The sequence below is a fragment of the Acanthochromis polyacanthus genome, chromosome 2, assembly GCF_021347895.1.
Source record: "Acanthochromis polyacanthus isolate Apoly-LR-REF ecotype Palm Island chromosome 2, KAUST_Apoly_ChrSc, whole genome shotgun sequence".
Taxonomy (NCBI): Eukaryota; Metazoa; Chordata; class Actinopteri; family Pomacentridae; genus Acanthochromis; species Acanthochromis polyacanthus.
In genome coordinates, this window is record NC_067114.1 from 20,766,083 (window position 1) to 20,789,536 (window position 23,454).

General features: G+C 40.6%; 1 protein-coding gene across 1 annotated transcript; it reads left to right on the plus strand.

The window, feature by feature from the left end:
- Nucleotides 1-8,062: 8,062 nt before the first annotated feature.
- On the plus strand, nt 8,063-17,270 carry LOC110964655 (trans-1,2-dihydrobenzene-1,2-diol dehydrogenase-like). Its single transcript, XM_022213440.2, has 7 exons — nt 8,063-12,519; nt 12,605-12,716; nt 12,805-12,968; nt 14,560-14,812; nt 15,450-15,574; nt 15,778-15,928; nt 16,338-17,270. The coding sequence occupies exons 1-7, from the start codon at nt 12,430-12,432 to the stop codon at nt 16,445-16,447; spliced, it is 1,005 nt and encodes a 334-aa protein (XP_022069132.1). The 5' UTR covers nt 8,063-12,429; the 3' UTR covers nt 16,448-17,270.
- Nucleotides 17,271-23,454: the final 6,184 nt, after the last annotated feature.

The following is a 23,454-nucleotide window of genomic DNA, read 5'->3' on the forward strand; positions in this document are numbered from 1 at the left end:
AGAATAAAAAGAAACCCAGAGGAACTCATTTAAAAGAGAGGAAAATGCCATTTTCTTATATTTAGCAATTATAATCCACCATAACTGGTGATCCCTGCAATGCCGTCCTCCTCCACTTCCTCCTCCTCCGCCTCCTTTTCCCCCCAGTGAGAACTGGTGAGGAAAAAGACCTCCTTTCCTCACATCTCTCTTCCTCCCCTCGGCTCCGTAGACGCTGCATCCCTCACTTTGCCATCGCTCGCTTTTCACAGGGTGAGGGTAAACTGTAGAGAGCAGAAGGACCAACCCCCTCCCCGCAGCCGGCAGCCACTGTTCCCTGTTTATCATATTAGCCCGTGCCCTTGAGCATTTTGCAGCCAGACTCAGCGTTTGAACTAAAGAGAGAAAGCAGACCAGAGCGGCCATACCATAAATCATATGGGTTTAAATTCTGACAGTACATGGCCTTGTAGTAAACCATCGGCAGGCTTCAGAACGGAGCAGATCATTGGCTGTTCTGGTAGGTTTGTGTTCCTACCATGGCTCCGCTTCCAGCTGTGGTTGAGATCAAAAAAAGAAAAAAACCACAATCCTTAATCTTTTTCTCTGTTCCTATGAAAACCTCATAAATATTCGCTGCAGCGTGTTTTATGATAAAATCGTGTTGATGTGAGATTCAGTCATGAACAGTTGGAGGGGCCAGGATCAAATTATCATCCGCCATATGTATCCAGAAAGGCTTAATTACACCAGTGTAAGACTAGCCATTGTTCAGAATAATTAAGATAGTTTGAAGTGTCATTACTGACTCCCATAATTACAATTTTGCAGAAGAGCCAGTCTGTTGAGCAGAATCACTCCTCGAGGGGAGCACAGAAGAGGAGCAATTTTGAGCCAGCCAATGTTCTGAATGTCACAGCGGCCTTGCTGACCTCCATGCTTCATCTCACCTGCAAATGAATGTCTTAGCTGCTGGTGGGAAGGGAAAAAAATGTGCCCCTTCATTTAGTGGATGTCAGGCTCATACCAGATGTGACTGGAGCACATGTAAAGACCTAATTCTCCGAGCTGAGAGACGTCCAATTAAGTCATAATTTAAAAACAAACAAACAGTCCTGAGATAGCCATCTTGTAGTCATACGTGTCCTGGATTCACAAACAAAATGTTTCTCGTCAACCAGATAACAGATGGAATGCACATGGTGAAAGAGTCAAAGCCATCATCGCAATCATCCACCTCATGTCAAGTGGCCTGTAATGTTATGTCATATAGCCCAGGAGAGCTGTTACATTTAGCAGCTCTGAGTGAAATAAGAATCACCAGTGATTGTTGGACTTTCATACAAAGTAACCCTGAAAGGCTTTTCACTGAATGACTTTTTTTCTTTATTATTATTATTATGAAACATAAAAATTCCCTGTCGCTGACCACCTCTGGCGTGCTTAAGAGTCAGAAATAGATCTCACGGTAAGGCTCAAAGTACTGCTGAACAATGAGCAGCACATTCACAAAAAGAGTGCTGTGGAGGGAGGAGGAGAGGGGTGGGTGAGGAAAGAGCAGAGCAGAGAAGATAGAAGAATGAGAGGCTGGTGAAAGAGGAGACCTTGAGCGAAATCAATTAATTTTAGCACGATGGCGATATGGTCCAAATTATAAAATACCCATGTATTGATTGACATTCCTTATTGACCAAGCCCGGTCCTCTTTTAGCTGCCATTTGCAAAGAGCACTTTAAAAGGATTTCTACACTTTTGCCAATATTACTTCAGAAAGAATCAAGTCACATATCGCTTTAGGAGATGTGCAGATCACTCAGGCATTTGGTGATTCTTTCTGCCTGTCAGGGCTGCAAAGTTGTATCATTTACGTAACCCTGATTTCTTGGTGGGCAGCGTTCTCCAGACTATCTGGGCTGTGGGTGACAAGCCGGATATAGTTTCTCTTTGAATAATCTCCTTTAATAAGCACCAACACGGCAGGACAGTATACACTCCTGTCAGACTGTAAACAATGACAAGAATTAGTCGCAGACAGGGAAGGTTGTAAATGTGCTACTTTAATAAATATCTAACTCATAATGAAAGAATAGCTTGTATCACAAACAAAATTCTGCAAAGCCCTCAAAATTATATTCCACAACCTTTGTACTCCTATCAGTTATGATGAAACAAACATGTAATATGGTTATTGTTTATGCCCATATCTTGTCAACAAAGAGAGCTACATGTGTGAAAACTGACATATTACTGGCAGAGGAAAACACAAAAGAGATTTCATTTTTAAAAAATTTATATAAAAAGTACAATAAATTTGTCCTAGTTTCAAATCACTTTTGCAAACTGTTTTCTGATCAGAAACAGGTTAAGTAGGTTTGTTCATATCAAAGACTTGGTTAGGATTAGGGAAAGATCATGATTTGGGTTTAAATGAATACTTATTGGTATTAATACATGGCGTCAGTGGAAACAAATTTAGAACAAATGATCAATTGTTTAGGCTGACAGGCAAACTTGTCAGCAAATAGTTTCTGCACACGTGGCAGTTACAGAATGTTATCATTAATGTGTAGCTGTGATCCTGATCAGCTGGTGAATGTGAGTCCAATATGCACCTCTTGGTCTTTTTATGGCTAACTGTTCATGGGAACATTGATCATTTCAACTTACACATGTGCCATATTTGCAGAAATGACAAATGTTGTTGGTTCTTTCTAAAGCGTGACACAGTTTAAAGTCATGTCTCATGCGACTAAAGTACAGCCGTCTGAAGCAGGTTTCACAGAGACTATAGAGTCTTTACATAACATGAAGGAAGCAAATACTAATTGAGTAAAGGATGACTCACTTTTATCAGTAGAAGAGGATCCTTTTGAGCAATTCTACCTTTGATGTTTCCTCCTTAGGTGCTTCACCGGGAATCGTTGTTATTTGCAAAATGTGCAAGATTTATACTGCATGTAATTGTCTGTGAGAGTGTGTGACTATATTGCTCACAGCAGCGGATTCAATAGACAGTTACAGTACACTGCCAACTTCCCCAGAGCAAAAGAGAAAAAACAACAAGAGGGAGGCGTGCTTAAAACTGTGCGTGAACATGTGTGTGTGTGTGTGTGTGTGTGTGTGTGTGTGTGTGTGTGTGTGTGTGTGTGTGTGTGTGTGTGTGTGTGTGTGTGTGTGTGTGTGTGTACGTGTGTGTGTATATATGTGTGGCACTGCCTCTTTGGTCGTGTGCATATGTATTTGTGTGCCTGGACACAAAGGCTGTAAGTACGTCAGTATGTGCAAATGTGTGTGTTTTGTGTGATAAGAGAGGTAGAGGAGGGGGTGGAGGAGAGAACCCAAAGTGGAGATAGTGTATGAGGGAGGAGGAGGATGTGAGAGGGAAGACTTGGTGAGGTGATGGGTGATTGATGGAGTGTGTCTCAGACCTGGGTTAGTGTACTTGAGGTGTGTGTGTGTGTTATAGACAAGGAGATGAAAATAGTCCAGGCTTTTTAATATCGACTTCTGGTTTACCTCATTGGGATTAAAGGAGTCAGTTCAACTAGAATAATATCTTCATAAGGATCATTTCCACCCTCCGTATTGCTGCAATGAATGTGGATGTCAGTGGTGTTGTTTTCTTGTTAACTTAAATATGGATTGATCGATCGTATCTTACACTTTATTACATCCATCCATCCATTCTCTATACACCGCTTTATCCCACTAGGGTACAGTTTATTACGGTTTATTCAAAATAGGTAGAGCTATTATAACTAGCAGATCTACTATGAAATATTTTTGCAGTTATACGTTTCAAAACAAACATACAATGCCAATAAACTGCTCTCCACTTCAATGCAAAACCAATGCAAGTATTTTAACAAAGCAGTGTGTTTTCTGCATGGATCATCATCCAGCAAGGATGCTTGACGTTTTGAGACTTTAAGGTTTCGCTCCAGTCTCTCAGCCTTATGCAAGGTTTCCCAGTGATTAGTGAGATGTACGTACAGGCAGGGGGCAGAAAATCTGTCAAAATGACATAGATAAATGACCAGATAAACATGAAAACTGATTTTGTGTTTTAACCTGCACCAGCTGCAAAGGTAATGGGCAGGAAATGTTCATTATCCCAAGAAGGAAACCTACTTGTTAGCTCAGTGGGCATAATTGGCTGCTCGCTCCAGTGATCTGGACAGATCTCTGGACTTTATGAAGGCTGTGGATGGTTTTGCAGTGAAACACGTAATTCAGAGTACAGCAGATTGCACTGACACTGTACATGACTGTTTAGTTTATGTTGTTTTTGTTTATCTCTCCCTGAATTTGGCATGTATTCACAATTTGAGTTTTTTGAGTCTGTGACAGCTGACGCATACAATGTGTAAATAAGTGCGAACTAAAAAACACATGTATACACTATACACTTCCATCCATTATCTATACATTGTTTAATCCTCACAGGAGAAGGAGGAGAAGTTAGGGGACACCCTGGACGGGTCAACGGTCTATCACAGGGCTACACAGGGAGACAAACAAGCGCACTCACATTCACACCGAAATATAATTACGATTTCCAATAACCTCAGCATGTTTTTGGACTGTGGGAGGAAGCCAAAGTACCCAGAGAACACATAAACTCACAGAAAGACTCCAGGTCAAGGCTAGAACGCAAACTGGGGATCTAATGAGGCGATGTTGCTAACCAAGCACTATTCAGCAGAGTAAAAGTATTTAGTTACATGCTAGCACCGCTGAAACAAGCTTCATTTATAGAGCAAATTTCATGCAATCATGCAGCCCATAGTAGGTGACTTTAAAACATTTAAAAGCATCTAAAACATTTCAAACAAAAGCAGTGAAAGACCTTAGGGATGTAGCTGGAATATTAAATGAAATCAATTCTCTGATATATTGAAATACAAGGCTGTTTAAAGCGTAATAAACATGTAAAGTACGTTCAAAGTAAATTCTACAACATACTACTGGTGGCCAGTTTTGTTAAGACTCTCGCCACAGTATCCTCAGTTACATGTAGTTTGCTTATAGGCTTTTAACAAAGTAAAACAGTGTAGACCAGCCAATTTACAACATGCGTGATGTGTACTATACTTTAAGGCCCTTATATTCATCTAATAACTTATATATATATATATATATATATATATATATATATATATATCTTCACAGTGATCAGTAAATGATTAACCCCTACAACTCTACAGCATTTCACTCATGGAATTAGCTATAGCGTGATCATATGGACATATGGCACAGGGTGAAATACAACAAAATAAATACAACTCTGAATCAGATCATAAGAGCTGGAGTAATAGATATTAAACAAAATGTAATCTAAAAACCAGAGATAAAAGATAAGTAGATTAAAAAGATTAGAGGTGTCTGCTATGACTGTTGCGGTTTATTTAACAGTGTTGTGGATAAGGGTGCAAATGAGATTTTAAAACTTTACATTTGTCTGCTCTGAAGCATTTACCTGCTGGTAAGAGTTCATCTAAAGCAGTTTTGTTTCAAAATAGTAAAAATGTCCATATGTACTAGAAGTCACTGTGACATTGTAAAATCTCATTTTCTTCTTTAACAAGATTCACATTTTAAAAAAAAGACAGCTAGAAACATCAGAAAGTCAGCTGAGGCAGCATTTTAATTGACTCATGGAGTAAACATTAACTTAATCAGCTTTCTAGAACTGATATAATTTCACCATCTCAGGCTGAAAAACCATCAGTCACCACAAGAAAACTGCAAGACTCTTTTATCTACCTCTGACTGAGATGGCTAGCAATTACCAAAACTTTTGAGACATAATCTGCTAGTGTTAATACTTTATGTGTGCTCTGAAATAAATAGAAAGCTTGGAGCCAAAGAGTTAAGTGAAAACTATGGTCAGAAGTGTGTGTCAATTGAAACTGAACTGGAATCACTTAGATTTTAATTTGAATTCATTAGATGAAAACTGAATTAGAATAAACTCTTTCTTAACGGGTTGAATTTGGTTGCTCTGCAACTGTATTTGATCCTCTCGAGATTCAAAATCAATTTTTATGAAATTATTCCACCTGTGCGGTTTAAATTCTCATATAACTTGATAAAATCCATTTCGTAGTGGCACATATTCCCTCCCATACGAACCTTGTAATTGTATTGTCTGAATGAAATTATTGCTAATGTGATCAAAAATAAAAGAAGAAAAATCAGCCCCGGAACTGAAAATGAAATATTTTTTTCATTCATTCATTCCAGGGTTCCCAGTTTTACACCTACACCATTTTAGGGAACAATGTGCTTGCTTTGTGAGGTAGTGTGACTAACAGGCTGTATCCAATCAGCGTGTGGAGTGACCGCAGTGAAATGTCTTAAACCCCATGGAGGGAGTTTCAGAGCGAATTCAATAATTCCCAAATAAGACAGAGCTTGCAGTCAAAGAGATCCCAGCAAGGTGAAATACACCTCCTAATCCCTTGCCAAAAACTCAGCTGGACAAACGAGAGAATTGGTTTTTTACCCTGGTTTTATGTTGGCCGGTTGTTAAGGCTCTAAAACTCCAGTAAGGATCCTCTGCTCTCTCTCCCTCTCTCTCCCTCTCTCTCCCTCTCTCTTCCTCTCTCTCTCTCTCTCTCTCTCCCCTACTGACACTTCCTCCCTTCACCTCCCTCCAAAGCCCTAAATCACTGTGGCTGTGGACAAGCATACAGTTAATAAACCTAACAGCCGGCAGGGAAGTGCTATCCATGTGTGTGTGCGTGCGAGAGAAAGCCAGAGTAACCTGTGTATCTGTATATTAAGTCTCTAGGCAGGAAAATGCACTGCATGTGATACTGATAGTAGCCTGGAGTGATAACTCCATCTAACATATTTTTTTCTGGAGTCATTTTTTAAACCTCACAACCACATAAAAACATCTTCCCATTTTATACAGTAGAGGAACAGCTGTGCACTGTATGTTGGAAACCGGCTGTCCGTGACAAAAGTGAACAAAACTCACAAAAGTGTCGGAGACATGATTCGTTATCATGGTGCACAATGATGATGAGGCATCAAAGTCAGTGCTGTATTTAGGTATGGATGTTCTGTGCCATGTCACGGCTGAGAGGCTGGGTCACATCATTTGATATGCAGGTGCACAGAAGCCCAGGGTTTCCTGCAGCAAGCAGGCAGCTCTCTTGTCAGAGGTGTACCGAGGCATGACACATAAAGACACACACGCACGCACGCACACACACACACACACACACACACACACACACACACACACACACACACACATCTCCCCTCTCGGCAGCCATCCGCCGCAGGATGGCTGATAAAAATATCACAGGCCCTATCAGGCAATTAAACAGGGAGAGGCAGCAGAGTGTGTTGGCTGCTTAATGGCTTCGGCCTCCCCGCAGAGAAGTCAGTGTGACTGGCCAACAGGGGGGATACAGACCACTGATGGAGTGGGAAATCAAAAGGTGGGAGAAGCAGCTACATTGGTCACAGTGAGCAGTTTTTCTGTCATTTTGTGGAAGAAGATTTGCTATGTATTCAGTAAATGTTTCTGTTGAAAAAAGGAGAAATTTGAACTTCAGAGTTTAATCATTGACATTTGTAAACACATTTGTGTCACCCCTGGAGGTAAACTTTGCAATCCTCAGTATTTTATTGGTATTTTCTAAGTATTGAAGCCGTAGTTGTTTAGTAACGGTGAAGGTATTATGTTCTCCAGTATTAAGCCTTTAAACAGGACAATGGTCAGGTTGCCAGGGTTTGAAAAATCCTTCTCACTAGTCTCATCCTCAAAACGTTTGTATTTTTAGCTTCTCTGTAGCACTTTATAAATGGTTTTTAACTTGTAACTTATGGCTGAATTAATAGCTAATAAGTCATTTATCTATGCATTCAAGATTTTAATTGAGAATAGCTGTGATTGTCTTTTATGCTCTGAAATGGATCATTTGACCATTTACTGTCTGTGAAAGAATTACCGCCACAGCCTTACTGATTTCTGATCTATAAAACACAAATAAATTATGTATTAATCAAGCAATTTATTACAGCTTCTTATAAAGAATGCATGAGTCCGCTTAGTTTCATAGTTTCTTCACTTTCAGTGTGGTGAATAGACTTGAGCCATTAGATTCCTAATGTGGTATCTCCATTGTTGTGAACCTCTTTCACCATCATCTCTGATGATGCCTCTCTGTGTCCAACACCACAGTTCAACACTTTGTGTTGTTATCACTACCAAACCTGGTTTCAAGCCGAGGAGCAACTTCACAATCTGAGATCACAGGGACTTACACCTCTCCAGCATTCTTTGTGCATGTAAATGTTTTGACCCTGAAACTAGGTCACTGTTGAACATGCAGAACATCATAGAGGTGACGGATCTTCACTCCATAATGGACATTCCTCAAACCCAAACAGGCACTATCAGCAGGGTGATAGAAGTTGGTATCTACTCCATGTCTGGGCTCCTGCCATGTCTACCACTCTCACCGCCACAGGGACCCTGTGATGGACTCATATCGCCTCACACAATCTGAATGATACAACGTGGCACCACCCTGGACTTGGATAGAGACACAGCTTTGTTTTGTTTTCTGAGTGTGTGAGAGAGGGGCAGATACAGTAAGTAAAAACAGAAAGTGAGTGAGAGTGTGTGTCCCATGCTTCCTGGATTCAGGCTGTGGTTAATGGAAACAGATAGCACCGACTCCAGTGGAACAACAACACTGATGACTTAAACAGAAATAAACATTCACCATCGGTCCAAAACCTCTTCTCAAAGGGCTTTATTTGTTGGCTGGAAAAAAACTTTTTCAGCTCCATTAGACACAACAGAAAAAGGGGGACACATTTTAGTACATTTGTTATCATGAAAACTCACCTTGCTAAGCCCGACCTCATGCAACTTTTGTTGAACCTTTGGTGCATAGTTTGTAAGCACAGAACACACCACAATGCGATATTGCAAGTCTAAAATAACTTGAGTTTAAAACCAGTTTGGAGAATACTGGTTTAGGATCGAGCAGGATTAGGATTAGGTCATACTGCTCAGGGTGGTGTCTACTTGCAAAGTTTGGACCGAGCATCTGCAACTAAGCACACAATACTGATTAGAAAAAAACTATCAACCATATAATAACCAGCCTGCTGAGAGTTTTCAGCCTTATCAAAGCATAAGGAGAGGAGACGCCTCACCACGGCAAATGGGAATTAGTTGGAAAAAGACAACAAAAATCATGAAAACACACAGAGAGTGGGCTAAAATGAAGAAAGGGAACTTGATGTAATGCCTCTATGTGTGGCTGTACTCACTCTACATCCTGCTCCCCTCCCCATCAGCACTAACATCCAGATGAAGGGCTGCTAAGTCAGCTCTGGTCCAGCCTGCTCGTGCTCCACAGCTCAACCTCCCCGTGTGTGTGTGCTGCAGACAAAGATAGGACTCTCAAAGGGCCAGCACAATGCTGGGCAGCTCAAAGGCTCCCATTTCTGCCTGCTCCTCTCAGTCTCCCTCTATCATACTTTTTCTAATGGAAAAAATATATATAACCCAGCCCACACATCAGAACATGCTGTAGCATTGACAAAATGACTTATTACTCCTCACTGCACACTTCCCTCTCCCTCGCTGGATTCATCAAGCTCCCAACCTCCCCTCAAAATGGCTGGCACCTCCTGGCGCTCGTCTAGCCTGTCACCCTTCCTCTGCAGTGACCTTGAGACAGAGATGAAGGAGTGATGGTGTTCCCATCACTGCTGCAATACAGTTTCTCTCCCCCCCACACACACACAAAAAAACAACACGCACAGCACCAAGATGGCTCTCACTTTTACTGACAGCTGGAGGAGGGGGAAGAAAAAACCCCTTTGCATATCTACATCAATCAAAACAGGATTAGGGTGCCTCTCTCTGGTCCTTTTTATTTCCCATTAACTTGAAGTTGCTGATGAAATACGGCGCTGTTAAATGGTAACTGGAGTTGCAGGGCTCCATTGTATCTTCTACTATCTTCACCAGTTAATTTAAAAACAGTAAAACATCTATATTTTATCCAAAAAACATGGAAGCCTTTACATTTTTGAACTGTAATCCCCCTCAAAAATCTTTAAAGACCCAGCATCTTCATTACCAGGATTATTTTTTGCAACACTCCTATATCGCCAGTGCCAATGACAAAGGGGGGCAAAGTGTTTCTGACAGCAAGATACACAGATGAAATGACATGACAATGTGTGAAACAAAACTGTCTGCTGTGATCAACCACCTCCACAGGCAAAATGATCCACCCCCTCTAAAGAAACTTGTGACTGGTCACATGACTCATTGAATGCTATTCTTTCACGTTCTGGGGGAATGGGGATGTGGACAAGAGATGATGCATGAATTCTTAATCAAATAAAGACAGTGAGAAGTGATAGGAGTGGAAGGCAATCGTCCTGGCCATGCTGAATTAATGAGGCGCTGGCTTCCTTCCGCATGCCAGGTTTCTGAATGACTCGGCTCATCAGCCGTCTTTACCGTCTGCGCCCATCCCCGGGCCAGACTCAGTGGGCTCAGAAAGCTGATCTCCACTCTATGCTGGCCACACTTCAGTCATTAAAACAGAAAGTCTGATCAGTTTGCAGCCTTGTTTTCCTCATGACCTTGACTGTGCACGGGGAAGGCAGCTTTCAGCAAAAGATTGAGAGTTTAAGTTAAGTTGAAAAGTAGGAATTCATGGCTCAGCTGAGGGTGAGATCGAAGGGGCATGAAGGAGGAGGGGGTGATCAGGTGACCCCATTCAAATCCTGTCCAGAACAACCTTCCCTGACCACCTGAGCCTCTGCGTTGTGTGCCCATCTGCTGGCAGTGGAGTCAGGCAGCACAGAACCAATTCATCGCTTCACACCAATTCAAAATCTAGTTGCACTCGCCCTGTCAGGTTACACCTTCTCTCTCACACATCTACCTCTTTTTCTTAACACCTGCGATGATGTCACCGAATAGTCCTCCGAAGAAACGCCGCTGTGTATTCTCCCTCACAAAAAGTAAAAATTACTCAAAGAGGAGTTGGGCATTCCCATGGCAACCAGGTCCTGTGGTATAGGCAGGGATATTGGGCCAAGCCCAATGCCATTTGCATACAAATTGCCCAGCTGGTACCTTGTTGTTATGACAACGGCACACAGCTCCCAGAATTCATTTGGAAGTGAAATACAAAAGGAAAGCAGCCAGCTAGGAGAATCATTCATAAAATTCCCTTTTCTTCTGTAATGAAGATGTTGCTGGCACGATGTTCGCGTGTAAATCCAATCACCATACATCACCTGCAGGAGAAGAAGTCATACACTCAAGACTGCAATTACTTGAAACGATAATTGCTTTAATGTAGATAAAATTGTGTGAACTGTGAAATGATATGAATCCACAATATGTCTTACTACTGTACACACTCGCTGTAGACTCAATCTGAAGCATTATGAAATGACTGTCTTAGCATATAACTATCCTGACATGACATTTGATATTTGCTTTTGTTTCGTGAAACGATCAACATCCTCAGTTCGACCTCTTATGGGGACATTTCAGTGCATCTACCTCCTCGTTGGTTCACCTGATTTTGCAAACCTGTATATAATTCCCTACAATGAGCCGTGCCAAATCCTCAGAGCTTGAGAGAGAAAGTAAACTCTGCTGACAACACAGTGTCCTCTACTGGCAGCATGTGGCAGGAAGTTTACACAACTGCCTGTCTGGCTAAACAGATAATATTTAGCTCAAGGGCAAGTGAGCTGATGCTTTTCCATAGTCATCCTGGCTCAGCTTACTGGTCAGTTAAATTGCCCTGCGCTGGGCTCCATGAGCATTCTGTGAACCCAGCAAATCTATTTATTCCAGCAACCCCCATGAGACTCTGGTTTAATCATTGGCTTCTGTGTGGCTGTCAAATCATCGCAGGCTAATCAGTTTCCCTCCCAGTGGGAAACAAAGCAGCTCCTGGTTCCAATATTTGACCTGCGCTGCTGTGGGAGACTGCTGACCTGTGGGCAAGGTGAACCCTCACCCTGGCCAGTGTACATTAAACTGAGCACTTCTCTTCAGCATGTTAATGATGGGCAAAAGGCCCAAATGATACTGCTGTTACAGATTGTTGGAGACGACTGGTGCTAACAACTTCAGCCCGGATCAAAAGGCCTGTATCAGCAACATCACAACAACACAGCAGGATGTGTGTGCGTGTTTGTGCGTGCGTGTTACAACCTCTACCTCGGGGTGGGAGCAGAAGGAAGGTGACACATCGTGCCTCTCCAGCATATAAATGTAGGAGCCTTGTAGCTGCTGGCTCTAAGGCGTGACCGTTTAGTAGGTTTCTTCCCTTGAACGCGCCAACCTTTCCCAAGGTCACAACTTGCCAGCAACTCAGATCTTTGCTAAAGCAACATCCCACTCATTTGCCACTTACCATCCAATTCAACATGGCAACTCGATGGGGACTCTGTGGAGCGGGAAAGATCAGCCATGACTTCAGTGTGGCCATGAAGACGCTTCCTCCTGGAGATCACCAGGTACTCAGTACAAACACGATTGCTGCGTCTTTATTGTCACACAGGATGTCTCCTTTGCACTGAACAGAGCTGCTCTTATGTTTAGATAGCAGTCATTGCGTCAAGGAGCATGGAGCGTGCCAAAGATTTTGCCAAGAGACACGGTATTCCTAAAGCTTACGGAAGCTATGAGGAGCTGGCCAACAGCCCAGACATCGGTGAGTTAAGAATTAGGAACAACGTGGCTGCATTGGCAGAGATAATGGTGTGTCAGTGTTACTAAAACTAAAACATGTGTCCTCACAGACATTGTGTACCTGGGAGTGCTGCACACAGAACACTGGCGGGTTGGTCTGCTGTTCCTCAAGGCGGGAAAAAATGTGTTGTGTGAGAAACCCTTCGCTATGAACTCCAGACAAGTGAAAGACCTTATCGCTGCAGCCAAGAAAAACAATGTCTTCCTAATGGAGGTAAGGTTTCAGGGATGAAATGAGTTCATGCAGACCTTTGTCCAGGAGCCCTTTACTGTAGGGGACATGCAGTTGGTTTTGAGGTGCATAAAAATGAAATTTAGGAATGAAGACTAAATGATAATAACCTCAACATGACAAGGAAACAGACTGCATGTTGCTGTTAAAGGAATAGTTGGACATTTTTGGCAAACAGCTTAGCTTTATTTGTTTTTCCTGCAGAAGAAAAGATTGACCATTAATATTGTGTTTCTGACGTAAATACAAAACAGTTGCTTAGCTTAGCATGAGAGGACTGCAAACAGCTTACCTGGTTCTTTTTGAAGAGCCCAGCGGCTCCTCTATTTCTGACTTATGTGTTAGATATGTATTATACTTTGCCTTGTTATACTAAATCTATATAACTGTCTTCTACCTTAGCAGTAAAAAACAAAGCACTTTACAATGTTTCTCATTTTTCATTCACACACACATTCCCAGATAAGTGGTGACAGAGCTGCCAGGCAAGGTGCTTGCCGGCTATCAGGCTCTATTTCAGGTTGTCTTGCCCAAGGATAATTCGGCATGTAGAGGGGGCTCCACCACCTACCTTGTTATTAGTGGACAAATCACTTAAGTCAGAGCCCCACAGTTGCTGCTGCAGTTCACTGGATTGCCACTTAAGGCTGTCCCCAAAACAAGTCAATCACCAAAGAATGGCCAACATTACACCAGAAAATAATATGGTTACAGCCTGGTAAGAAAAAAATGTTTTGGTATCTATGACTAACTTACCTTTCATGACAACTGCATGAGGGATTTTTGGACAACTCATTTAAATTGCGGTAAGGCTTAAAATTAAACATAATTGATGGCACAGCCCCTTTGAGTGCCAAGTCAGTGGTCTCACAGGACAGTTCACAGGTTTTTGCATGACCCCTGTCAGCTCTACTTGCACTCCACCTTTTTGCTGATTTTTAGATTAGCTGGGGCTTAGGACAAATCAGCAACTGCTGAAATGTTTGGCTAGAGCCACCGCACTGAGTTCAGAAAATCTCTGTATGATGTCATGGAGGATTCGTTGATCTTTGCAAGCATACATACAGTTTGTGTAAACTTCAGTTTATGTACAGATGAAACAAACTGAATCTAAAATGTGAATTAATGGATTTTAGATTAGCTGGTTGTAAATTTTCTCATCTTCAGACAGACGTTAGGTCAGTTAGGTCTGAGTGTACCTTCATATTTACCATTACCAGTTTACAAGAGGTCATGATGTTCTCATCTAACTCCAAGCATTTTCTCAAAATATCAAACATTTTATCCCTCTGAGGTGGCTGCTTGGCATTGTGTCCTATGTACAAGATAGATTTTGGAGCATAAATAACAACAGCTTGCATTCATCTTACTACTAGTGTACACAATGAAACCCAAGAGACTTGAATAAGAAGCAAAACCTGGTGCATCCTGGGAATATTCATGGTTCATGGTGCGCATCTGCCACAGTATAGTCATAAGTGAAGAGCTGTGGTAATACATTGCTGCTCTGGTGAAAGTTCAGTCTAAACTATTTACTGCTGTAAGTGATGCTAAGTTGCTCCATCCCTCTCAGGCCATCTGGTCCCGCTGTTTCCCTGTGCACGCTGAGGTGCGCAGGCTGCTGGCGGAGGAGGCAGTAGGGGAGGTGAAGCTGGTAAAAGCGTACTTCGGCTCCCCTCAGCTCCACATCTCCCGCTCGGTGGAGAAGGAGCTGGGTGGAGGAGCTCTGCTGGACATTGGAGTCTACTGCCTGCAGTTTGTGCTGATGGTGTTCAACGGCGAGAGGCCAGAGTCCATCCAGGCCACGGGGGTGCTGCTTGACTCAGGTATGATTCAGCACTCAGGTCATGTGGCAGGAGTGGAGTGTAAGTAGGTATCATTAACCACGCTGCATGAATCAGTGATCACAAACGGCCTATTGAGCCTCATAATAGGAAGTAAATAAGAGCAAAGAATCCCTTGAGAAACTGAGACAGAAAATCACTTTTTAAATGAACTGTCCAAAATGTAAATACCTCAGGGCAGAATTCTTCACACAGAAAATCCAAGACTTATCATTTAAATGTCAGACTAATCCAAATCCCCCTGGAGAATACAGTAATACAGTAAAACCGGCAGGGGAATATGTAACAGCATGTCTCAGAAAGATATCCTTCAATGCAAGACCATCACATTGTACATGCAATGAGCATTTTCTTCCCTTTATGTGTGATTTATGATAATTTATTAAATATACAAAAAAGTTTTCATTGTATATATTTTGACCTTCTTTATTTTTAACTTAGGAAATCATGCTACTAAAGCTGAATAGAGCTGAACATTTTAATCTCGGTGGAATCTGCCAATAAAAACCACATTGAAAAGATCTTAAGTGACCTGAAGCAGCATGTTGGTGTTCATTCATTCCTTTATTCACTGCTCACCAGTTAAACAATGATTTATTTTTTTTAAAATGTTTGGCAGGAGTGGATGAGTCAGTGGTTGTGGTGATGAAATTCTCCAGGAAGAGGATGGCCTTCTGTGCCTTTTCAATCGCTGCTCGACTTCCAAACGATGCTGTCATCAGCGGCACTAAGGGCTCCATTAAAGTATGCTTTGCTAAGCCTGTGCAGGAACGTTTCACTTAATTAAGAAATGACAGAGACATGCAAAGACTGAGCTGACTGATAATTACTTTCATATTTAATTAAACAGACGTACTCAGACAGAGATCCATTCCCAAAGTATTTGATGATTTGCAAGTTGAAAGACTAGATGCACGCAAAATATTTTCCTGCTTTTTTCCCGTCAGGTCCTTGGCCCCATGCACTGCCCGACCACCCTGGTGGTGAACGACAAGGAAACAGAGTACCCCCTGCCTGAGCCGAGTCTCCCTCTAAATTTCACCAACAGCACCGGGCTTCGCTATGAGGCAGAAGAAGTGAGGCAGTGCCTGCTTAAAGGTAGGTCATGATAAAAGGAAGGATGCGTATTTGTCTTCAAAGAGATGAAATTGTTTGAACAGCCCAAACCACTGTTTCAAAGGCAGAGTGAGTTTGAAATAAAGACAATGCAATTCAGTGAAACTGTTGCATTCTTGCTGCTTCTAAATTTGGATGAATGGTTGTACAAGAATGCATTCATGAGATTATTCATAATCAATGCTGTTATCCGTCCTTGGAATGCCCTCTAGCTTATAGTGCATTACAGTCCCATTGGTTTGGCTTCTTCTGTTAATTTACATAATCTTTATATCCTCGCTTTAACGTAATTAATGCTAAATTATGAATATGTGCATCATTTAACTGTGGTTATAAACACACATCTGGTCCCTCAATCTGATTTTCTTGGTCAACTCCTCTTCATCTGCAGGACTTAAGGAGAGCCCACGGATGCCTCTGGCGGACTCTGTCTTACTGACAGAGATCATGGATGAAATCAGGAAGCAGGTGGGAGTTGTCTTCAGCCAGGACAGCCAGTGACATCACTCCAAAGCAGAGCTCTTTCACCCGACATCCTCAGATAGAGAAGAGGGAGCTGCTCGAGGCAGGCTTTGGATCTATGGAATAAGCAGATCACTCATGGCACTGTGTGACAAAGCCTGAGCAGACACAGGCAAGACCGAGGCAACTGTGTCTTGCATAACGTTTGTCACTGAATTAAAGAATCAGTAAACTATTGGAACATGCAAATTGCACGTGTGTTACTATTAGTATTATTTGCATTTACGTAGACCCATGATAGTTCCAAACATAGCAAGTGTAGCCCAGATTAACTGTGTAAACGGCACAGACTATTTTTGTATTACACAATTCGCATAGTCAGATTGATAACATGTCTTCAACTAGATAACTCACAATGAAAACAAACAAGTAACTGCAGCTGTAATGAAGTCCTAGACCTTTAAAGACAAACCCAGCTGTCACTGTGAGGTGTGTGATTGATGAATTCAATAAAGGACTGATTGTGAAAGCCATGTTTCATTTCAAAAATTATCTGCTGCATAGAAGAAGAGACTTGGAGTGGCACATTTGAATCGAAGTGTTCTGTCATGTCTGACCCTTTCAGCGGTGTACAAATAGATTCAAAAATAGGTTGCACTGTCTGCTTTTCAAGGTTAGGATAGAGAAAGGCCTTTATGAGTCAGCAAAGAGCACAGCTCATTTACCACTTGTTCTCAACCTTTTGGGCTCACTGGATGGTGTTACATTCATACAGGATGCGTCCCATGAATGTAAAAAGGCACATCTTGATGTGCTGACATTATTTTGGGCTTAGTATTTTGTTTGGTTGATGAGCAATGCTTACATACTTAAGTATTTCTTTTTATACGCCTGGTGCTGCTTCTATGCCACACTTCAACCTACTGCATCTATGAAATGGACCATTTAGCTTCAAGCAAGATAGCGATAAATAACAACTCCAATATGCCCCAAAACATGTCACCTCTTTCCAGAACCAAGGGAGCTGTTTTATAGTCGACCTCTGACCTCTGATTAACAAAAAAAAAAACAGTTCAGTAGCTTTAATGGAATTCAGTAATAGATAGATAAGTTGAAGATGACGCGCCAAACAGACAAATGAAAAATGGTATCATTGTTATAGATAAATAGATTATAGATATATACGCTATTAATCCCAAGGGAAATTGAAGTGTCACTGCAGCACAGTAAGAAAGAATCCACATTGCTATTCAGCAGAAAACATAAAGCACAGAGTAAAAGACAAATAATGCAGCGTTATTACACTGATTACAGTCAGTGGGCTTTCCTTAGAGGGGATAGAGGAGATAAGAGAATGAAAAACATAAGTAAAAAAGGTTGTTTATTCTAGTCATAGGCTATGTAATTCTTGTCTTATCTCCATCTGGAGTCCATATATTTGTTCTGTTCTCAAAATAATTGTCATTATCACCACAGCTTCGCCATCATGTTTTCTGGATTATACAAAGACAGTGGATTTTAAGAACAAATGCTTTTACAATGGTGATGTAAAAGCCAATGTCAGATTTTACGCTCGGCCAACAAAAGGCGCCTGATACAACCACCACAACAGGGCCGGTCGATAGCTGGACTCTTCTCTTCTGTGGTTCCCAGGTGGTGGAACGAGTTACCCAACTGTGTTAGATCTGCGGTGTCCCTCTCAGTCTTTAAGAAAAGACTAGACATTCAGCTCTTCACTGGACACCTTTGCACTTGACAAAAAATCCCATTACGTCCACACTGCCTGGAGGCACCTATTATCCCACTTGAACAGGTTGTTTTTTCCTGACTCGATCCTTTATCTACTCTCAGATACACATCACTCTGAATAAAAGCACCTGCTAAATGAAAGTGTAAATTGTTATTGTAGTATCTTCAGCTTCTTCTTTGTGTGTGTATATATATATATATATATATATATATACATAGTTAAGTCCATAAATATTTGGACAGAGACAAAGTTTTTCTAATTTTGGTACTGTACACTACCACAATGAATTTGAAATGACACAGTTCAGATGCAGTTCAAGTGCAGACTTTCATCTTTAATTCAGCGGGTTGAACAAAAAGATGGCATAAAAATGTGAGGAACTAAATTGGTTTTTAAACACAATCCCTTCATTTCAGGGGCTCACAAGTAATTGGACAAATTAAATAACTGAAAATAAAATGTTCATTTCTAATACTTGGTTGAAAACCCTTTGCTGGCAATGATTGCGGCCGTCACCAGACGCTGGGTTTCCTTCATTTGAATGCTCTGCCAGGCCTTTACTGCAGCAGCTTTCAGTTGCTGTTTGTTTGTGGGCCTTTCTGTCCTAAGTTTAGTCTTTAACAAGTGAAATGCATGCTCAATTGGGTTGAGATCAGGTGACTGACTTGGCCATTCAAGAATATTCCACTTCTTTGCTTTAATAAACTCCTGGGTTGCTTTTGCTGTATGTTTTGGGTCATTGTCCATCTGTATTACAAAACGGCGCCCAATCAGTTTGACTCTATTTCACTGGATCTGAGCAGACAGTATGTCTCGGAACACCGCAGAATTCATCCGGCTGTTTCTGTCCTGTGTCACATCATCAATAAACACTAGTGACCCAGTGCCACTGGCAGTCATTCATGCCCAAGCCATCAGACTGCCTCCCCCATGTTTTACAGAGGATGTAGTATGCTTTGGATCATGAGTTGTTCCAAGCTTTCGCCATACTTTTTTCTTGCCATCATTCTGGTAGAGGTTGATCTTGGTTTCATCTGTCCAAAGAATGTTCTTCCAGAACGATTCTGGCTTTTTTAGATGTTTCTCAGCAAAGTCCAATCTAGCCTTTCTATTCTTGAGGCTTATGAGTGGCTTGCACCTTGCAGTGAACCCTCTGTATTTACTTGCAGTCTTCTCTTTATGGTAGACTTGGATATTGATACGCCTACCTCCTGGAGAGTGTTCACTTCACTGGCTGTTGTGAAGGGGTTTCTCTTCACCATGGAAATGAGTCTGCGATCATCCGCCACTGTTGTCTTCCGTGGACGTCCAGGTCTTTTTGCGTTGCTGAGTTCATCAGTGCTTGCTTGCTTTCTCAGGATGTACCAAACTGTAGATTTTGCCACTCCTAATATTGTAGCAATTTCTCTGATGGTTTTTTTTTCTGTTTTCACAGCCTAAGGATGGCTTGTTTCACCTACATGGAGAGCTCCTTTGACCGCATGTTGTCTTCACAGCACAATCTTCCGACTGCAAGCACCACACCTCAGATCAACTCCAGGCCTTATATCTGCTTAATTGATAATGATATAACAAAGGAATTGCCCACACCTGCCCATGAAATAGCCTTTTGGTCAATTGTCCAATTACTTTTGGTTCCTTTAAAAAGAGGGTGGCCCATGTTAAAGAGCTGAAACTCCTAAACCCTTCATCCAATTTGGATGTGGATACCCTCAAATGAAAGCTGAGAGTCTGCACTTTATGTCCATGTCCATTATATCACTATAATTGGAGTATGTTTCAGTAAATAGGTAAAAAAAAAAACTTGTGTCAGTGTCCAAATATATATGAACCTAACTGTATAGATAGATAGATAGATAGATAGATAGATAGATAGATAGATAGATAGACAGACAGATAGATAGATATGTGTGTGTGCATATCTATAGGTTTGAAATTTAGAAATAAGTGCATTTCTATTTGTTTTAAATGCATTGTACGCTACAAAGACAAAATTAAAGCTGTGTCGCCACCTTGTGACAGAGATCTGTCCCTGCTGATATAAACCCTCATCTCATTTCGCTGATCTCAGCCTCCTCGTCTCCTCATTCTCCATCCACTTGGTGCATAATCACTATGTCTCAGTTCCTAAATTGTACCTCGAGGATGAAGGATGGAGGAGGAGCTGCTGGAGGAGCTGTGAGGACGAACATGTGTCCTCAACATGTCCTCGATTTAGACTTTTTACCTGTGGCATAAAAGACAGCAGAAAAATATTCAGCAGAGCAGGACTGACTAATATATCACTTAATCATAATATATGTCAATATTTTTCTGTTTTGGGTGCCATCACACTTTATTTACGTCACACTGAACGTAAGTTTTTACATAAAAAACAAATGCACTGCGTCTGCATATAATCGTCCCATCCTCTCGTGCTGCGACTAAATTATACGATATAATTTGTAAATTATCATGAACACTGTTCATTTGACAGAGGTTAAAAAACAGACAGGTGACAAAGAGTAGACGCCGCATCGACCACTACTGCCAAGTGGGGCTGACGAGCAGTGGGGCTGCCATCTTGGTCCGGTCACCCGCTCCACTCAGCGCTGTTTGACAGCACATGTAATCCATCTTAACCAGGTGTAAACTAACCGTGACGTCACCCGTTGGTTTCAACGCTGAGAAAATGAAGCAAGAAAATGATTTTGCTACTTCCTGGTCACCGTTTTGGATTTTTTGGAGCCAGTGACGTAAAAAGCGTCATCAAACAGACTGAACCAGAGAGCAACTAGGGGCAGGATTGGCTGAGGACTCTCTTATCCCGCCCACATTTTACCGCAGAGGCTTCTGTTGCTGTCTATCAAGTATAGCCACGCCCCCTGGCTTCGCCAACTTTAACGATTTATTTAAAATTCAGTATTGATTTATTTTAAGATCGGCCACCTGATCTCTCATTTTGACCATGAAAACTAATGGGAAAAAATCCTGAGCTGTAGAAAATCAGTCTATCAAATTTTATTTTTTCCAAAAATGAATTGGGGTCTATGGAGAAAAAGCTTTTTGGAGCCAACCCTAGTGGACGGCGTGATATTACAAGTTTTTGACACTTCCGGGTTGGCTTCAATTCTGGAGCCAGATGCTACGTCCACTTTATATACAGTCTATGATCTTAACTCTGAATATTAAACTGATTTTCACACGTTTTTTATTTTTATTTTTTTGCTGCAAACGTCATACATGTAGCTATGATACAGGACAAATGGTTCGGCGTATTTTAATATTCATAGCGGGATTAACAGTAATAGAATATTCTTATATTAAGCTCGACTGTAGACAGGTATTTTGCAAACACTGTAAACACACACACACTAATATATATTAGAGAAGCAGATAATGGCAGTAAAGTCAATTATTTTAATAATTTGAAGAGACAATATATGATTACGCTATATATACATATATAAACAAAATACTGATGAATAGATAGAAGTTATCAGAGAAAATGAATATATATAAATCATAGATGGAGTATCAACATCATTCACATATATATAATAGATAAAAGTTAGATATCAAAGAAAATCATACTACATATATAAATCATGTATGGAGTGTCAATATAATCACTATATCAGAAAACATAATATATAAATCATATGTGGAGTATTAATATAATCAGTATATCAGAGAAAAATATTATATAAATCATATATAGACTGTCAATATAATTCATACATATATATTAAAAAAGATAGATCAGAAAATGATTTTATATATATATATATATATATATATATATATAGTTTTATATAGAAATATGTGTTCATTAGTCGGTATTTTGTTTATATATGTATATATAGCGTAATCATATATTGTCTCTTCAAACTATTAAAATAATTGACTTTACTGCCATTATCTGCTTCTCTAACATATATTAGTGTGTGTGTGTTTACAGTGTTTGCAAAATACCTGTCTACAGTCGAGCTTAATATAAGAATATTCTATTACTGTTAATCCCGCTATGAATATTAAAATACGCCGAACCATTTGTCCTGTATCATAGCTACATGTATGACGTTTGCAGCAAAAAAATAAAAATAAAAAACGTGTGAAAATCAGTTTAATATTCAGAGTCAAGATGGATTAAATGCGCTGTCAAACAGTGCTGAGTGAAGCGGCTGACCGGACCAAGATGGCGGCCGTATTTCTCGCTGCGCAGCACCCCGAGCGGCGTCTACCCTTTTTTTTAAAAAAATTGAATAATTACAATACAGTTTTTGAACAAAATACAGATGCCAGGGGACGCTCCATAAGTAAACAGTGCAAGAATTAATTATATATTAAATACATTCAGTGATAACCAGCTTTCATATGTTATAATAGCTTTTCTGTTCAAGCTCTGTGAGATAGTTGATAAGTACAATTCAACTTCCTTACAGCAGGGAAAAATAAAGATGATGATAAAAACTTACATTTGTGAATGTGAAATTTGCAAAATATAATAATCAAATTAATCGGCAGTCTTCTCTTTGCGTCCATATTTCGTTCATGGAAACCAAAGACTACATGTTCAAATTTTAACTCAAATGTAGAGTCGGTATTATATCTTATAAATTGTAAGCAGTCTTTCCAAAAGCACCGAGTGACTGAGCACTTCCAAAAAAGATGACTGATTGTTTCTGGGTGTTCTTTACACAGGGAGCAGTTAGGATTAATAGTTTTACAATATTTTATCATGTATTGATTAGTGGGGTAAATTCTGTGCATAACCTTAAAGCAAACATCTTTCATTTTATTATTAATCAAAAACTTTTGGAGTACTGTCCAGTCCTTTTTCCATAAATTATCAGAGACAAAGTTCCGCCAATAGAAAATAGAACTGGGCAGAGAGATTATATCTTGCTGAAAAAGGGCACGTATTTTTCTGTTATTTTTACAAGTAGGAGTAAGGCAAGCTTTACCAATGGTGGTGTCAGTTACAGATAATAAACACTTTCTTTCATCAGTGACAGTATCTTTGAACAGTTCGCAAATTTCTTTAGTAACAGCATCAAACACAATTGCGTATTCTTTAGGAGGTACAGCAAGGTTGTATTTCATATTGAACTCATGATATCTCAGTAAGTGTCCATTTCTGTCAAAAAGTTGACCTACTAGTTGGATATTCTTGTCAAACCAATGAGGATAAAATAATGATTTGTTTTTGTAAAATATGTATTTGTTGTTCCCAAGGGCGTAGGTTTGCATAGGGACGGTAGGGACATAACACTACCAACTTTTCAAGAGGGTCAAATTGTCCCCACCAACTTTT